Source organism: Clinocottus analis, unplaced genomic scaffold (genome assembly GCF_023055335.1).
Source record: "Clinocottus analis isolate CAN_PGR_092001 unplaced genomic scaffold, fCliAna1.0.p SCAF_12, whole genome shotgun sequence".
Taxonomy (NCBI): Eukaryota; Metazoa; Chordata; class Actinopteri; order Perciformes; family Cottidae; genus Clinocottus; species Clinocottus analis.
In genome coordinates, this window is record NW_027175843.1 from 385,629 (window position 1) to 405,392 (window position 19,764).

The 19,764-nt window shown below is 43.6% G+C and overlaps 2 protein-coding genes across 2 annotated transcripts; one reads left to right on the top strand and one right to left on the bottom strand.

The window, feature by feature from the left end:
- Window positions 1-6,821: 6,821 nt before the first annotated feature.
- On the bottom strand, window positions 6,822-11,517 carry tmem182a (transmembrane protein 182a). Its single transcript, XM_068572607.1, has 5 exons — window positions 11,150-11,517; window positions 9,703-9,826; window positions 9,022-9,120; window positions 8,810-8,947; window positions 6,822-8,161 (listed from the first exon to the last, which is right to left on the bottom strand). Exons 1-5 carry the CDS (start codon window positions 11,306-11,308, stop codon window positions 7,935-7,937), a joined length of 747 nt encoding a protein of 248 aa, XP_068428708.1. The 5' UTR covers window positions 11,309-11,517; the 3' UTR covers window positions 6,822-7,934.
- Window positions 11,518-13,427: 1,910 nt separating this feature from the next.
- Window positions 13,428-19,660, top strand: mfsd9 (major facilitator superfamily domain containing 9). Its single transcript, XM_068571906.1, has 6 exons — window positions 13,428-13,557; window positions 14,712-14,799; window positions 15,387-15,430; window positions 16,554-16,683; window positions 17,362-17,571; window positions 17,646-19,660. The coding sequence occupies exons 1-6, from the start codon at window positions 13,465-13,467 to the stop codon at window positions 18,446-18,448; spliced, it is 1,368 nt and encodes a 455-aa protein (XP_068428007.1). The 5' UTR covers window positions 13,428-13,464; the 3' UTR covers window positions 18,449-19,660.
- The last annotated feature ends 104 nt before the right edge of the window (window positions 19,661-19,764 follow it).

Genomic DNA, 19,764 nt, shown 5'->3' on the forward strand with positions numbered 1-19,764 from the left:
TGATTAAATATTCCTCATACCCTCGGAGCAGCGCAGCAAATGAACCGCGGCTTCCTTCTAACTGGAGCTGACAGATCTTTTAAATAATGTTTATTTATCGTCGGTAACATTTACGGCCTCGTTCGGCTCCTCTGGCAGGAGGCGCCGCCGCCCGGGGCCGGTGGCGCCTCCTCAGCCGACATCCCCTTCACTCTGCAAAGCTTTGTACAACTTTTCAGAACTTTGCGGTGTGTTTTTTCGGGGATTTTCTCCTCTTCAGTTCATCTTCAGAAAAGGATGTGAAAGAGAAGGAGAGAGGGTGAAGTGAAGGTGACACCGGGAAGGAAAGGACAAAGGAAGGAAAACACATATTCTACTGAGAAGTGGAGGAATGTCTCGTGTTTCTCATGTCTCTGGTTGAAATCCTACATTTTGAATTATCACACCAAACACACGATTCATGACATCAAAGAGAAGTTTTACGACTAAGTAACTAAATATAAAGGCAATCTAAATTGCAATTCAAACGTATAAATTAATAAATGAATATATGAACATATTCATCTGGTATCTACATGCAGATACATTATTCACTGCTTCCTCCTTTCCCCACCATGCAAGCAAGGGATATCATTATACTTCAATTAATACAAAGTACTCTTACCACTGCAGAACCAAACAGCTCTCTGCACAGGACTCGACTCTCAAGGAATGTCAGCCCTACTTGGGGTCAAAAGGATAATTTTGCAAGTTAAACCAGTATAAAAGCACAGCGGCGGGAGACGAGGACGCACACGGAGGCTGCCGGTGAGCAACAGGGATGTGCAACGTTACTCTGGAAGACTTCAGACTGTAATACAGAGCAAGAAAAGGATTGACTGTCGTCAAAGCTGCTGCGACATCTCAGAAGGAAACCAGAAGGTAAAGCACTCGTCTCTTTCTGCCTTTTATTGTGTTGCTTTTCTGTCTTTTAATTGTATATTCATGTCTGTTTTTGTATGGATGTACAACTTGTGCAGCTGTAGAAAACTGTGAAATGAACCTTTTATTTTGTAGTTTTTCGTTTCCTTGTCTCCTTGTTTCCTGACTTCTTGCTCCTGCAGCGCCGGCTGCGTTTCCTCCAACAACACCAGGAGGTTTTCTGCTCGTGTTGTTAAATCTCGGCTCAAGTTGAGCTGCAGCAACTTCAGCGAGACGTCGTCTGCGTTAACGTCCAGCCGCCGTGACGCTGATGTCTGTGCAGATGCAGCTGGAGTGTTAATAATGGGCCCGCATGTGCTTTGCTGCAATTTTAATACATAATACGTAATTTTCATAAATGTTACTCTAATGAAGTGAGGTTGCATATGAAGCAACTCTTATGAATACACATGAAGAGTGAAACAAAGGGAGTAGAAATCATTTCATGGTTACATTAGAATTGTATATTTCTTTTCTATTAAATATGGTAAACAGCGTTAGTGCTTGTTTATTTAATACATGCGCGCTGACATGCTTAAGACTAACAGATATGACAGGGCCCTCTTGTAAAGAGGCATTAATAAACATGTGTAACATTAAAAGTGACTGAGGCAGCAGAACAGAACAACGTTGTGTTGAGACGCACAAATGTGTGAAGCTGTGTGAAGTCAGGATGTAAAGAAACGCAGTTCAAACATTTTGCTCCTTAAAACATTGAATATATATACAAAAATATGGATAATCTGAATACTTAAAAAAAAAAGTTTAGAACGCTTGTTTTCTGTTAACATTGTAATAAATGTTTTTACATTGTAAGTGATGTAAAAATGAATTAATATGTTTAAGCTTACAGTTAAAGGTGCTTATAATTCACTTTGCATGAATGATTAAACATATAATTGTTTTAACATTAAATCATAAAAATAGACTTTATAAAACTGTTGTTTTGGATTTTACGAGACCGTACGGGTGTACCTAATAAAGTGGACAGTGGAAGTTAAATTCAATAATAGAAAAGTACATTTTAGAAAAACCCCAAATCAATATTTAGCAAAATAAGTCAAATTGAAAAGTCTTCCATGTATTACCTATAATGTCACGTTTCAGCGTGACGTCTCACTTCGTCAAATAAAAGAGCGTTTGGTTCAGACGGAGCGAGCGGCCTGACGTCTGCCTCTCCGGCGCCGGCGTGACAACGCTGCATAAGAAATGATATGCGAGAGGTGCGTTTGAATATTCATGAGCGACTCCATCGGCTGTTTGTACCGTAGCATTAATTAATTGCTGGAGGGGAAGCTACACCCGAATACTGAGCTGAAACAAAGCAAACCCCAAAAAATAATTAAAAGTGAGAGTGTGCAGAGCATCAACGCAGTATGGATCCCTCACGCAGCGGGAGATGCTCACGCTGGAAGATTTCAACAATATATTTAACACCCACGATAATAATTTAAGTGAAAAAGACGAAACTCTCTGAAGTGAAATAGTCTCTAACTCAGTCTTGAATGGAATCTCTTTGTTTAGGGTTTGAGAATACATATGTGTGTCATTTAAAAGGTATGAATATTCAGCAGGACGGCTGGTTGGAGAGTCCCCATCATCTCCTACACGGCAGCTGAAAGAGGGCCGCTGAGAGGAGAGGCATTAGCATGCCTTTGAAACAAGAGACCTTGAGTATGAACAAGGGCTTTCCATGCACACTTTGGAATGTAATTCATATGCACAAACTGAGGCGCGAGGCCAGAGGATGTGAGAGGGGCAGAAAGGATGCACTCAGTGCAGGTGGAGCGACCACGTTTTACCTGTTTTTACTGCTCTGCATCAGAGAGCTGTGAACTTACAGACTCCTCTGGAACTCAGCTGATCATATACATATATATATATATATATATATATATATATATATATATATATATATATATATATATATATATATATATATAGGTGCACAGATAATTGGTGCTCTGCTTGTACTTTCTTCATATTTCCTGTATGATCTTGAGGAATTTCTTTTCCTCATCAAAGATATTTCGTTGTCTCGAGCAGGCGACCGATGCAAAGTGTTGATAACTGTTTGTTTGATGACCTGAGTTACTTTTGGTGCCTCAGCCACCGGTGACCTATGCGTTCAACTCTTTGAATAATGCATGGTGATTATACAACGCGGCCCTCTGAATTGTAAATTCTCACAATTATACAGCCCATTGTCTATTCATTATTTCAAAACGAATGGGAAATTATGTAAAACTATCTCTAAAGAGGAAAGCAGCGTGTAATATGACTTGCCATATTGTTCATGCAATTCAAATACTTTGCTTTTTTTTCTCCGAGAGATGAAAGTAATCAGATTTGGATGAAATCTGACTTGCATGTCGTGTGGGATTATGATACATTTAGAAGATAAGCTATGATAACTGCAGCGTGCCGTGAGGTAAGCGCACTCAGGCAAAGAGTGTTTTCCAATTAACTTGAACTTCCTTCAAGGTTAAACATACAAGTGTTGACTGAGAGTCAAACTTCTGGTCTGAAGACGCAAACATTGTGGATTTAACTCACACGCCCCACATAGGACTTTCTTATGTTTGTGATGTTCGTTCAGGGTCTGTTCCTGCACACGTGTGTGAGCTGCAGACACACTTCAGGTGGAGCAGCAGCACTGTGCAGCCGTCTGCTCGTGCAGACTGAAAGCTCATTGGCTCTCAGGAGCTTCGGCTCTGCAACTGTTGAGCTTCATCCTGTTACTTCAGCCTCTAAATCTCTAACAGGATCCACTTTCTGTGTGTTTTTTGTTCTGCATTCGTTGATCTGCTTTCATGTCACTTTGAAAGAACTCCCTCAGAAAAGTGTTTTCTTTCCTCTGTTCAGAGTGATGAACGTGCAGTTGGACGATCCGTGTTCTCCATCTGCTGAACACGTGTGTGTGTGTGTGTGTGTGTGTGTGTGTGTGACATCACAGCGGTTTGGAAACGATCTCGGTTCAATATGCAGATGGGACACGAGGAGGTGGAAACCTGAGCCTCCTTTCTGATGTGCTGCTGCACATGAAGACACTTTTCTGTGACATCGTGTGCAGAAAACCTCTGAAATGAACAATATCAACTATTCAGACATTCTGGATTCAGCTTGAAAATAAACATAAAGCACTTTCAGTAACTTAAAAAGTACAAATAACGGTTACATTAAGTTTATAATGACTTGTTTTTGTACAATCTGAAGTCACATTTTCAAAACTCTCAATTAAAACGATTACAACAACGTCTGTTGTGGGTCAAACTATTAATGACATTTATGTTGTTTTTGACATTAAATGTTTTCGGTTAAGTTTCTAAAGTCATATAATTGTTATTTAATACAAACTAAACAAATACTAAAACCTTTCTTTCCTTTTCTTCTGCATGATTTTGACAAACAGGGAATTCTTTTTGTCAAAACACTCGACACAAATCAAACAACACAAGTGATGGAGAAGCTGAGATATTTTGCTAAATTAAAGAATAATTTGTGAAACCCTGATTGTGTCACCGTGTGACACACACACACACACACACACACACACACACACACACACACACACACACACACACACACACACACACACACACACACATACACACACACACACACACACACACACACACACACACACACACACAGTTCAAGGTCTCACACACTGCTCGTTCTACACACACTGTTAACATTTCTTTTTCTATAAGGATGTTGCTGGTTTGATTGACATGATGATCAATATGACTTTATTCCACATTGTAATATTAATCAATACGTCAATACATTTACAAAGTTTACATTTTGCACTAAACACGAAAAAAATAATGTGTGAATTACAATCACATGTAAATAAATAACACGTTATTTCAAACAGGCCTCTTGCTGCTTCTGGCAGCGATCACCTCGGTCTTTATTTATAGATTTTACATTCATGTCGAGGAGTTCATAATAATAAATCAGATGTTTGGCTCTGGCTGTTTTATAAAGAAGCAAATGACTTAATGACAGATTTCTGTTTTTATGCAGATAACTGTGTTAAAACACTTAGAGTTAGAACTAAAGGACGTGTTATTATAATAATTAATATTAATATTATGTTGGATTATTATTTAAATCATTGGCAATAATTTCATGTTGCTAATGCAGATGTTACCACAGAAATTATGTTACTGTACATTATATATAAAGTAAAAGATGATTTATTCACTTTTTGATCGTAACAGCCAGAAATGTTTTGCTTATTCACAGTAAAAGAAAAGAGAAATATAAAAAACTGGTAAAAAAAACATGAACTATGTGTAATTTTATCTTGCAGCTGTGATGAGTTTGGAGAAAGTAATAATATGAATATGATAATATATGTATATATATATATATATATATATATATATATATATATATATATATATATATATATATATATATATATATATATATATATATATATGCTATGCTAATCTGGAATAGCTTCATGAAGCTCCTCAGCGTCATGGCCTTCTGGCTTTGGTTGCATCAGGATCAGGTGTGAGCAGCTTCCTGTCTCTCCTCTGGAAGCGTTTCCTCTCCTCCTCCTCCTCCTCCTCCTCCTCTTCCTCCTCCTCTATCTCCCCTCATCCGCTATTCTCCTCCTCACCTGCAGCTGCACTCCATCCCTCTGCTGAGCAGCGCAGGTATTTGTTTAGGAATCTCTCAGTGGAAATTATACTCCATCTCGGGCGCTCCCTATCAACACACAATTATCACGGGCAATCATGCAGAACAGTGCTGGATTCAGCTGGGAGTCTGATGACATTACTGACTGAGAGGCTTCTGCTGCAGGTCGCCTGGACCACACCTGCATCCCCCCCCCCCCCCTCTCCATCACTCTCTCACTCTTGGATATGGATTGAGATTGTTTAAACATTTTGTTATCTTATTCGGTTTTCATTTAAAAAGGACCAGATGGAATCTGTCCTCCTCGGGGGAGTTGGGTGGAAGGACCGCTCTGACCTGACGAGAGCAATCCTGGGATCTTATCTCCATACCTGCCCACCTCTCTGGCCTCGTGCTCTCGCGCCTCACCTGGATGCACCTGCTCGTGTGGCCGAGCTGAAACTCGATGGCGCTCCTCTTCCCGGGGGCGTGGACAGAAGTTTGAACATTTCAGGAATTTGGAAGTGTGAATCTTGTCCCTCAGTGTCTTCTGTGAAGGCAAAGTCAATCTCACAAAGTAATCAATCCCGTACATTGTGTCGCCGCTCCTGCATTCTGACGCCAAGCACAGATGCATTTCTCTGTGTATGATAAGCATATTATGAAGCTGGAAAGGCACAGACTCGATACAGACGCATGAGAATCGACACAGGAGTCCATTCAGATCCTGATCAAATGCTCCATTCATGAGTGAAATTACCATCCGTCTGTCAGCCGAGGTGTGAACTCTTTCATCTACAGAACCAAACTCGGAAATTGTGATTAAATGCATAACGCCACACGCACGCCACATGGACTCCAGATAAGCACAATGGGATGGGTGGAGGCTGATGCGGGGCTGTAGCGCCCTCTGGTGGTGGTTCTGGTGAACGGTTTGTTTCCAGAGTTCATGGACGATCCCTCCAGGGCTCCTGGGTCTTCCCCCAGGTCTCCAACCAGATGGACGTGCAGGAAAACCTCTAATGGGAGGACAATATCCCACAATAATGAATTAATTTCATGTGTAAAAGTCCCTTTAATCGGTTATTGCTTCGTCTCACTTAGTGATGTCTAAATATCGATGGTCCTTTGACTGAAACGGTGTTTCTCTGAAATAACATCTACTATTTATCTGGATGGATCTGAAGCACACGTCCTTTCACAATCCTTGGCTCAATGACAAAAAGTATAAATGTTCTTACGTCAAAGCTTCGTCTCATCCTTTTTATTAGCAAAGAGAAAACAGAAAAACAAACAAATATCTGGACGGATGTGGAGTAAAATGTCAGAATCTCACAACACGTTGAGAAGAAACAGAAGACAGAAACCCAACAGATAAACATAACACATGAAAATAAATAAAGCTTCAAACATTAATAAGCTGTGAACACAGAAACCGGTTAAACAGTAAAAAATAAAATAAACAGTGCAGTTGCAGTTTTTTTTTAAAAATCCCCCCAAAAGGCCTTTGACATGTTCCTTTCTTACGATGGACTTTGTTATTTAAAACAATACAAACAAATGGGAGTGTTTTTTTCCCATTGCAGGAGTATGGTAATGTGTGTGGAGGTCTTTCTTCATTGACACAGCGGGGTGCGCTGAACACTGAGATATGCTGTCCTGTAAACACCAGAATATGAAACCAGTTCAGGCTGCAGATGAAAATAGTCCCCTTACTATGTGCTATCCTGTTGGAGAGAGAAGCGCCAAAGATGTTGGAGGACTATTGTTTGAACATTTCATCAGTTTTTAAATGTCTACAATATTCATTATTGAGCTTGGAGACGAGTGCCAAAGAAGTTTGGATTTGGTCTTTTCACAGGAATCGTGCACAACAGAAATGTAGAATATCGTCAGCTTTCCCCTTTAACTTGACTCAAGCTGCACACAAAAGCTTCTGCCAGGTGTCTTTGAACAAAAGCACACATTACTGTAAATGCAGAATATAAAAAAGCATCTCGCCACTTATGAGCCTTTTGCTCCTTTTAACGCTACATGTAAGATATATTAGAATAACTTGTTCAACCAGGAAACATCTTTTACTCAAGCAAACCAACAAATGCTCCATTTAACAGCAGCATTGATAACATTGGATTCCTGTGGAGCACACACTCATAACCCAATGATTCAAACAGCAACACGCAGGTATTTAAGCTGCCGCTGCAGGCTTCATGAGGAGAGCACAGAGCTGGATGTGCTGCGACGTCGCTCTAGTAGAAGGTTGTGATGTCATTTCTAAACTCAGTGGTTGCAATGATTTCATCCAACAGACTCAAAACAACCATCTCAAGCTCCCTCTAACCCGCGGCTGCTCCGAGTCAGCGGCAGTTAATCTGGACGGTTCGGCCGATGAGGAGGAAGAGGAGGCCGGCCAGGAAGCAGAAGAAGATGCCGACGGGCGCGAACATGAAGGACAGCCCGTAGTGGAGGGACAGCTGGAAGTCTGGACACAGCGCAGAGCGCTGGTGGTCCACGTAGACGTCCACCACATCCAGCACCTGCACCCACAGCACGTACATCACCACCACGCAGAGCAGGAAAAGACCTGGAGACAGGGCGGCACCGAGGCAGAGAGGAGCATGAACCAAAGGATCCAAAAGCATGAATACATATTGAATCAGTTCCTTCATGTCAGTACATCTTGTCCTCAACGTCTCACTTCAGGAGAAACACAGTATCGTCAGCTGGATACGATGTTCTGCTGAAAGAGGCCCGTGTGAGGGATTATATGAGATTATTAGGTTGTTAATACGCCTGCATCAGTGACTCAGGATGTGCTGGATTACAAACGGTCTCATGATGCATCTGTGAACGTTTGACTATCCTCAAATCTTTTCTCTTCCGTGAAATTTAACTGTTTCTTCTTCGGGCCGCGAACTTTAACGTGAAGTAAACCATCTGAGGAGTCTGCAGGGGAAGCGTCTCCTCTGTGGAAGTATTAATAACTCATAGATATCTGAGATGTGAGAAAGGGTCACTGCTTTGGAAAGTGTCACAAGTCAAAAGGTTTTAGGATCCACTGGTTCAAAACTAAACAGTGTCACAGATCTATGAACTTGTTATTGTCTAAAATCCTTATTTGAACATTAAATAGTTCCTATCTTAATAAAAGTCAATTACAAGTAGCTCAACGTGCTACTTAACAGGTGTACTTGGTCACTTTTCACCACTGAAATGAACAACATTTCCGTACCAGAAGCCAGGAAGAGGCCGCCTCCGGCCTTGTACAGGCGGTGGCTGGAGAACGGCGCCGCACAGATGATGAAGAACCCGCCGAGCACCACGGCGGCCACACCGATGAGCATGAAGATGCTCCAGAAGCCTCTGTAGACTGGACCACACAACCACATCACCGAGGAACATAAACTCAGAGAGACACATCCACACAGATGAGAAGACACTTACTGATGGCCGTGTCGTACTCGGTGGCGTTGTGGCTCTGGTGCGACACGGGGAAGGGGAAGAGGTAGGCGTGCACGCAAACCTTCGAGTGCGGCTGGTTTGCTGGAATAAAGAAACGCAGAAAATGAATTAAATGTAATGTTAATAGTGAACAAACACAGTTGGTTATGCGTTACAAGTCTCTCATGGATTAAGATGTGACTAAAGTGTGTCCATAGTGTGAACAGGTTGTGATACTATTGACTTTGTCTTGTATTTTTGTATATTCTTTCCTCCTCTCTTCTCTTCCACCATGTGAAGCTCCTCAGACCCTCACAAGGCCTTTAGTGCTGGAGGCTGTTTCTGACAATGAGCCACCATTCAAAGACCCATCAGAAGATGAAGGACTGCTTATCACCTGACAGACGACCAGGATAGCATCGCATGGCGCTTCCTCTAGCAGCCACATGAGAGGGTGTCTATCATTAATGCAGCGAGTAGGTTTTATACACAGAATAACAGGAAATAAAATGCTTTTATTTATTCTGCGTAGTGATGCCATGTGATCCTGAAGAAGCTAACGCTGGAGGGAGCGACTAGCTACTTCAATACTTCACTTCAATACTTCACAGATATACAGTGAGACAGTAAAGCCAGCGGCAACAACAAGCACAAGGTTCAACCATGAGAGCATGTGTTACTTACTGAACCAGAGCTTCCACATCAGGTCGTTGTCCTCCATGTCACCTCCAAACGAACACCTCCAGAAAAACCCTTCATGGTACAGAGTGACATCACCAGGGCCCTCCTGCACCACCACGTCTCCACGCTGAACGAAGGAGGAAAAGATAGAATAATGATTTATTTCCCAATATATTCTGATTCAACAAAGTCTGCAGAACAGGGTTGGTATGTGCAGCTTCATGGACGGATCTCCACGGTGTGTGTTGATGTGGTTAAAGCCTGGAAGCTGTCACCGGGCCATGCAGGCAGGTGTGGCGCCGCAGAGGCAAAGAGCAGCTGCTCGCTCAGGTCAAAGGTCGAGTTGAGCAAGCAGCTCCAACCTCATGTTGTACGGAGCTGAGCGGGCGCAGGCCAAGAGTGTTCCCATTCAGGAGGAAAGTATCTCTGGCGGTCGCTCTCTTTGCACGAGAGCAAAAGTCCTGAACTGTAACGTCCGTCCAACGCGTCTGATGGCAGCAGAACGAGCCGGCTGGGACGACGCTGGACCTCCAATGTCCACCTGTCCACATCAATCTAATCAGAGTTTTATTTTGAAATCAGCTTTGTTACACAAGGACAGAGGTTCCCGACCCGGAGGTCAAGAACCCCGAAAGGAAGGCGAGGTAAACCTGAGGGGTTAATGAAGTATTTATGTGATTGCAAAAAATGGTTATGTTTTTCTGACATCCTTTTTCCTATGAAATAAGTGAATAGTTTTAGCATTTTTGGCTATATATTTAAACAAAATTACTTAAGGGAAAATCACTTATTGAATGGTAGATTAAATAAAGTTGAGGACAAATGCTGCAGGATGCTAACCATGCTACTAAAGATGAAGAATCCTGTACTTTTTTTCATGTTACTGCACTACAAATAATACTTTAGTCAGTTATTAACTCAACATAACAAATACTCACATTGTTTTAAACTAAGTGCTACCACTCTGGTTTTATTGTGGCGGTATCATGTCTCCGTTCCAGTTTCAGTTCCCACCATAAAGAGCGAGGTATGTTTTCGTCGGTGATATTTAAGACAGGCTCGTACCACTGGGACTACTGGAATCTGTATCTCTATCACAGGGGCTCAAGCTATTTCTCAATCAGCCCATAGCTGCACACACACACTGCATTAAACAGTGTCTGATTACATGAAGCGGCCTGCAGGGATGCCGCTCCACCCTGCAGGGCCTTCACTGAAAGAACCATTAAAGCAACTGATCACAGTCTCTAAAATAGAAGAAGTGACTTTGATGCTGGTTTAAATATCCACCATTAGACCTTACACGTTTCAGAGAGGAATACTATATAATTACACTCTGTGGCCCAACAGTTGACCTTCTTTTAGTTGGTGGGTTTACAAATATGATCATGATAACTAATATTCAAGATGAGAAAGAGGCAACAAACAGTAAGTGAAGTCCAACACACACCTGGATGGTCACCCCACCCGGGCCCACAGAGCCCTCCGGGTCGGGCCGGCAGCTCTCCGAGGCCAACAGCCAGTAGTCGGTTCCAAAGGAGAGGAGGATGAACACGGCCGCCAGCGCCCCGAAGAGCCCGGCGAAAAACAAGGCCACGCTCAGCTTCATGGTCCGGGAGAGAGCAGCCTCTTGGCGCTCAGTCTGACTTTCTTCTCCAACGACAGTGAGCGCAGAGGAGGAAGCTCCTCGTACAGTTCATCCGCTGGTCCGCTCCAGCTCGGTGATGCTGATACCGGATCCTGACTCCTCTCCTGGCCCTGTGTCTGTGTTATGGGAGGACAAGGTTGAGCACATGACTCCTGTGCTGGGGTCTGCAGTCATCATCCCCCCCACTCACCCACACCCTGGTCTATTTTTGGGGCTCGACTCCCAACAACCCCGCCGTGGGGCTGAGTGTGTGCAGCAGTTGCAGAGTGTGAAGGGAGGAGATCATCGCAGAAATAACCGGAGGCAACTGGACACCCATCGCCTGCACGGGAATGTGAGGGAAGGGTGAGACTGAAAGGACAGAAGAAGAGTAAAGTATGTCCCACAACCCACATGACCCGCACGTAAACACACAGCAGTTTTCATTTCCTGTAAATGAGGCTGATACAAATTACAGTAAACGCAGCCTTACTTATTGTCAGTTATATCACAGCACTGGCTTTATGAACAGTTAAAATAATCATTATAGACATAATACTAAAACACATTGGGAGGATTTCTCAGAAAAAACTGCAATTTTACAGTTATTATGCACACAAATGACATAAATTGTAAATTACCGTGTCAATTTGAATCATAACAACAGTACAACTTGAATGGCCTTGACAAGCAAAGCTTTTTAGACATTTAGCCTTTAAGGTTATTTAGCTAGTGCCGTCAACACGTGTTGAAGGTATTAAAACAAACAGCCAGTAAAACAAACAGGCAGTGTAAATTGAAGGGAATCTCTGGTTTAATATCATCTTCAGGGGGACATTTAGCAGTAAACCTATATAGACACCGACACATTTACACACTGATGTGACGCAGGCTTTCCACTCTGCAGTGTGTGTGTGTTCAACGTGGTGAAAAGTGTGAGTGATAGGTTTATATATATATATATATATATATATATATATATATATATATATATATATATATATATATATATATATATATATATATATATATATATATATATATTTATCGTTTCCTAGTTTTAACTGCATTGCACTCAAATATTGTATATTGTTGTAAACACATGAAACTATATTTGTGGTAGTGATTGTACTACTTTAAATGCTTTATGAACTACAGTAAAGTATTACAAGTACTAACGTAGTAAAGTTGTTTTACTTTATGATACAATGTGTGGTTTTGCTGTAGAACAGAAATATTAGCCATAGCAGGACGTTACTATATATTAAATCTTTGCAGTGTGGTTCATGATGTGTTGAGTTTCCCAGTTAGTCCAGTAGGTGGTAGAAAAGAACCTCGGTCAGTCAAAATGTTACAGCTGAAAATAATATAATAAAAATCTATATTGTGTATATGTTAACAATAAAATAACTAAAATCTAAATTCAAGTCACATTGGTATTTCAATATTGCATATATTGTACATATGATTATAAACACACACACACACACACACACACACACACACACACACACACACACACACACACACACACACGCACACACACACACACACACACACGCACACACACGCACACACACACACACACATACACACGCACACACACACACGCACACACACGCACACGCACACAACGTTAATTTTTTTAATTTTAAAAATAAAAAAATACAAAATATTACAAAAGATGCAGATCAACATTTGGGTTATAATTCATCACAACGTGTTATATAAAAAATAAAAAAAAGTAAAAAAAATAAAAATCTGAATTTCGCTCATTTGTTGATGAATACGCTTGAACCCGTTCGGTTATGTGACGTCAGCGGGCGTCGGGCGATACCAACTGTCAGCGCAGTTGAGGGGTGTTCACACGAAGACAACGCGGCAGGTCAACTCCCGAGAAATCAACTACGACTGCAAAAGTCTGTGTCACCGCAGAACGTTTGTTGCCTCTTAAAAATCCGCCATATTTCACACCTGCCACATCCAGGAAGACGTTGACAACCGAGCCGTGTCCCTCCGCCTCCCGCCGGTGGCTCCTCCGCCGGGCGGGCAGACGAGCTGCGCGCTGCGTTCGGCTCGTTTACGGTCGTGCGGATGAACTTCCGCTTGTGCTGCAGCCGCGCTGTCACACCGGGAGGATGAAGGACCAGAAGTGTAGATGCAGCCCCTTATTCCAGAAACCAAGAGGACGCACGAGGATTATACGATGCATCTACGTGGTGGGCTTCATGGTGAGTAGCGAACGGAGACTTGACGGAGTGAAGTGAGGCTGTGTTTTCATAACTCAAAGGTATAATGTAAAAAAAAAAAAATCACATTTCACAATCAAGATATTAGAAATGAGCTTCATGTTCAAACTATACCAACTCTCCTCAAGGGGTTTGCAGGGGATTGAGATTGTATGTATGTCGTAAGCAGCAAAGACAGTGTATTATATTGCCTTTAAGCTACATCTTAGCCTCGCACTAGTGACAGGCCCCTTCACACCTGTCACTCTTACCTGCAGTACAGGTTTACATGTTAAAGTGCATGGTTTGTGACAACGTTTGTCTGGATTTGTGTTATGTCGACTGGTCGTATTTTCTATCTGCAACATAAAACGTCTTTCTATGGAAAGAGACTTTATGTATCGTGTGCTATAATAATAATGGAAAGTGGTTATAAACCCAGCATAGAGATCACATAGATTAACATTGGGCTGGGAAAAATGCGTCAAACATACTCTCTGCCCAAATTTCAATAAATGATATGTATGTAATCAAAACCACTTATATGCATGGACATATATCGCCCTCAACTCATCAGGTGTGTAAGGGAGCAGGTATTCTACATGCAGGCTGGTTTGACATCCAGGGTTTCCTCTTCGTTTCGTCACTGTCAGTAAACTGTGTTGCAAAGAGGACTGGCACTTCCTTGAGTTTAAAACATGTTGAAACCTCATGCCAGAAGGCATAGCAGTTATTCAATTAACATTTTTGTAACAGCTGATCTGCAGTAATTCTTCAGAGGACACATTTTACATTTCAGCCTGTTTTTCAAGGTCGTCTGATCAAGGTGACGACAATAATCCAGGCTTTTGGCAGACATTACCAGCTGAGGACAGTAATTCCTCTGACAGTTAAGCAGTTAGTGTAACGAGCAGTGCCAGAACTCTGCATGAACCGCTTCGTGACTTCAATAACGAGTTTGGCAAGAGCTTCACTTCTAACAGCAACGTGATGCGATTCTCAGGCTGCTGCAGCGTTCCTCTGCGTTCATCACTAGACAGGTTTTCAGGTGTTTCCTTCCCTCCACATGTGTGTGTGTGAGATACAGTCCTGATAACAACCGCTGGCTCTGAGCTCACCTCTGCTTTCTTTCTCCCTCACTTCCTGCTTTTCTTTAGGACTTGTTTGGCGTGAGCATGATCATACCGCAGCTGAGCCATCACGTGAAGGCCCTCGGAGCGAGCCCCACCGTGGCTGGGGTTGTAGGTAAATAGTCATTTGTTAAGTTACACCCAAAGGTATGCACGTTAAGGCAGCGAGCTGACGAGCTCTGAAAAGTGTTATGACCGACTAGTTATCTCCTTGACGGAGTTAACACGGCAAACAATCTAAAGCTGTGTCAAATTGTTTGCCTTTTGCAGGGAATTATTGTCATGAAGACGCAGATTAAAACATGTGTCTCCAACTGTAAATACTGGTGCTGAAACAACCGTTTATTTGTTCTATTTGCTATTTCCTTCTTCAGTTGCAGCGCGCCATCAGCGCTTCAGGCTGTTTGACCAAAACTAGTCATTTGTTGTTGTGATTAATCGTATAGTTAAATTATTATTACATGTGTAATCGAGAGGAAATAAATCCACGACAGAAAATAATAAGTTGATGCAGCGCAAATAAATATTATGTAAAAAAACATTGTGCTCCAAGCTTCAGTTAGATTTGACTTACTGTATGAAAGTGTGTGTGTGTGTGTGTGTGAGATAACCAATAATGTCCTGTGTTCCTGTGCTGTAATTGTTGGTATCTTTTATTGTGTGTGCTCTAACTGCATTAAACCAAACGTGGACCTGTTGCAGGCTCTACTTATGGGATGCTACAGCTCTTCTCCAGCACAATAGTTGTAAGTATTGACTTTCTTTCTTTCTGACTGGTCTCTGTCTCTCTCCTGCTACACACGGCATGCTCACAGTTAGCATCCCAAATATCACTATATCGTATCCTCCCACCCTCTGACTGGACGCAGCAGTCCTTTAACCTTTGTGTGAACGATGGAGGAACAATCACAGCCTCGATGATTGAAACCTCGTCCAACCTGTTAAGACGTTACCGAGACCCAGAAGAACGCAGCGACAGCACGTTACAATACGCATGGCGTCCGACACAAGACTCCCAGCCGTCCACGGCTCTCTCCTGCAGCCTGAAATGTGTGTAATTCTCAGGGGTCATGCGACAAATTAAAGAGATAAGGAGTGGACTGTTGGTTCCCGCGTGCAGACCGGCTGAATCCTGATGAACGGAGGGAAACATGAACAGCTGGGTCTCTGTGATAATCCCACCGGGCCGCACCGAACACAGCAAACTCAATTGGTCCTAATTTCGTTATTTCATCAAGTGTGTGTGTGTGTGTGTGTGACAGAGAGAGAGAGAGAGAGAGATTCAGGGCGAGACTAATAAAAGCTGCTTGCTTGAGAGGAGCTCAGGATTGTGGGATTTCTGCTTCATTTTAGTTTCCACATTCACGTCCAGTGTTGTGATTCGTTATTAATCCTTTTGAAGTTCAGGCCTCGTCTCCACCGGTCCAGATGTTTCATAAGAGGGTTCACAATCTTTCCACTAAGTGTATTTACTAAACGTTAATGCAATCCAAACCTTCCTCGATCTATCTGGTGATAGAGCTAAACATAGATCTATCACATCAGATGAATAGTTTCATATTCACGTAGTGAGCTGTAACTCTGTTACGTTGCTCCTTCTGGTCACATGACATCTGTTGCTTCTGTGCATCCTGGTAGAGGATCCTCTTCTGTTGCTCTATGAAGGTTTCTTCCCTTTTTTCCCTGTAAAAGGGAAGAAACTAAAAGTAAAAGGGAAGATATTATTCAGAATATAATGACAAATAACTAAAACAAATGATGAAGTAGACAAAGTTATCGTGTCGGGTAGAGGAAAGCCGACAGCGTCGTCCTCCGCCCGTGGGGACGCGCCCAGAAGCAGCTGATGGTCATTTCCTGTTTGCTCTGCAGGGGAGCTGGAGCGACGTGGTTGGCCGGCAGTCCTCGCTGCTCACCTGCCTGCTGCTGAGCGCCGTCGGCTACGCGCTGCTCGGCATGTCCAGCAGCATCGCTCTGTTTGTGCTGGCACGCATCCCCGTGGGTGAGTCCTGAACCGGGAAGACATGCTGTCATGTCACCCAGTAAATAATACAAACATTTAGCTCTTTATTGGTAATGTTGTGAGTAATATCTGTGCTGTTCATACTCGACAAGTCAACATGTGTCATCTGTGTCGGTCAAACAGGAATAAAAACTGTCTTTCCAAATAGTTTTGCAATAGATAAAAATGGAAATATTGATTTGACCTTCATGTTTTTTTTACTGTGTTGCTAAATGCACCAATATGTATTTTCACGTTATAAATAGACGATTAAATTCAATAATTTGGGAAAAGTTTACACTCATTTGATGAAGTTATGAACTGAAGATGTCAAATCTTCATTCAAGTTGTTAAAAACACCGTCGCTCTCTGTTCCTTTGCTCTTGGGGACAATAAAGTGAATGAATGAATGAAAAGTACTTTATTAATCCCCAAGGAGAAATTTTTTGTTGTAGTAGCAGCATCCCACACTTACTAAACTAAACTAAACACACAAAATAAAATAATAAAAGACAATAAATAAGAACAGGGATAACAGATACATACATAAATATATATATGTAAACAAATGAATATATAAAGTCCTGACTCGCGGCATGAGGACGTCTGTGACCACGTGCTCATGCTGAGCCCTGCAGCTGCGTCTTCTCACTGTGCGTCGACTGTTTCCCGTCTCAGGGCTGTTCAAGCACTCCCTGTCCATCTGCAGAGCGCTGCTGTCCGACCTGGTGAGCGAGTCGGAGCGCCCTCTGGTCATGGGACACTTCAACGCGGCCTCCAGCGTGGGCTTCATCCTGGGCCCCGTGGTGGGCGGCTACCTCACGGAGCGTGAAGGCGGCTTTTATACGTCCTCCTTCACCTGCGCCGTCATCTTCCTCACCAACGCCGGTGGGTGGACGGAGGAGGGAGACGACCGCTTCACTGCACTTGGAGTCTTTCTCTGACGGTGTTTTTTCTTGCAGGGCTGGTGCAGATGCTCCCGTGGAGCGAGGCGTTAATTCACCGCGAGGACGACGACGCGAGCAAAGGTTGCAGTAAGTCGGTTCGCAATGGCTCGCATGCTGAGCCCGGCTCCACAGGTCCAGAGAGGCTCCAACAGGATCTCAGGTGGTGGGAGGTGTCCCTGCTGCAGCCTGCCTGGAGGCAGCTGTCCTCGGTGGGCTCCAAGATCGCCACGCTGGCCTCCTCGGACATGTGGGACCTCTTCCTCATGCGCCTCCTGATGGCTGTCGCCATCATGCTTTACCACAGTAACTTTGCTCTGGCGATGGAGGAGCGCTTCTCGCTCAAGCCGAAGGTGACGGGCTACCTGATCAGCTACAGCAGCACCCTGGGGGCCCTGGCCGGGTTCCTGGTGGGTCCCGTCACGCGGCTGTACGGGAGCAACATGCCCGCTCTGCTGCTCCACTCCACAGTCCTCACCTGCTCGCTCATCTTCCTGTACGCGGCCGCGCCCAGCGTGTCGCAGGTGCTGCTCAGCTCCACCTTCTTCGCCATTTCCACCACCATCGGGCGGACGTGCATCACGGACCTGGAGCTGCAGAGGGGAGGGGCCCAGGCCAGCGGGACGCTGATCGGAGCCGGGCAGTCGGTCACGGCGGTCGGCCGCGTCCTGGCGCCTCTCCTCTCCGGTCTGGCGCAGGAGTTCAGCCCGTGCGGCCCCGCCAGCCTGGGCGTGGTCTTGGCGCTCGCGGCCGTGGGTTTGCTGCTCATCAGGATCCCCACGTGGGACAGGAAAGAGACGACGAGGAAAGCCCAACTCTGAGTGGCCGACTGACTTTACGATCCTTCCAGATCTACACACACAGAGCAGCGCTCTTATTTTGAAGGCAGCCAGTGTGACGATGAACAGCGAGAACACCTCTGGCCGTCGTCTCTGTGGACGGGACGGCGTCTCAGGGTCTGAACGGCTCGACACCACCAGCACTGATCTCTCAGGAAAAGCTGTTTGAAAACTCACGCACGCCTCTGAGGTGAAGTTCCAGCTGAGAAGTGTAGTCTGCGTGGTCCTGTCATGAGGTTTGACCCGACAGGACCATGTGGGCCTCGTGTCGGCTCACGCTCCTTAAAGCGACATGGAAACAACGCAGACTTTAATTTTAACTTCATTCTCTAACCACTACTTAGCACAAAGTCCCTGAAGTTATTGTCAACGTGCTGACGACACTAAAGATCAGAATAACTTCTGATTCATCCAAATACATGACGATCACCTTTCAGGCCGCATTGCTGAGATCATGATGAGCTCGTCCTCGTTGCTGTGAGGGATCAAGCCGCCGGGCCGCCTCGCTGTTATTTAGCAAGTTTTACCTCAAAGCCTCTCGTCTCCACGTCCAGATCGGTTCCCACGGTGGTACACGACCAAACGTTGGTTCTTCATTTTACTGTTCCAGGTTTGTTCATTTTTATTAGGATACGTTTCATAAACAGAATGTTTTCCTTTTGTTTGTTTTTTTTAAAACATCTTTTTCAGGCTCATACTTGTATTTTTGGTTTCTACTAGAATATTTTTTCATGCCGTCATGTTTAAAACACATCGTCTGTCTTAACATACCTGTTCTCCTCCTCTAAGCTTCGGTCTCTTTGAGCCTCCAGAGAAGCTCAGGTACTTTGTGAAGGTCGTTCTGGATGGAGACATGCAGGTTCTCCTGAGCCTGCATGTGACACAGGAAGTGATCCAAAGATCCAAATCTGAACGACGTTTAGTAATCTAAAGACTGACTGTTGTCTTTCTTCAGTTTGTGGGTGAAGGATTAAATGATCAGTCTGTTTAGTTGCAAACTGAGCTTCACTGTTTAAAGCTTCTCCTGTTCAGAGTGAGACTTTCATACATTTCTGCAAAGATGTCAGTTAATCCATGAAGTCCATGCCAGACTCACAGGAAATAATGTGTGTATGCAAGTCTGGAGTTGTAAATGAAGGATAAATGTGTCATGTGTCTTATAAACTGGTCTTTCTTCTACATTTCACATTAATAAACTTGCATCGTGTCCATAGTTTGATTGAGAACGCTTCCAACAACATAAAACATTTATTACAGATAAAGAACACAATAATAAAGTGAGCCCAGTGTGTGCGGTC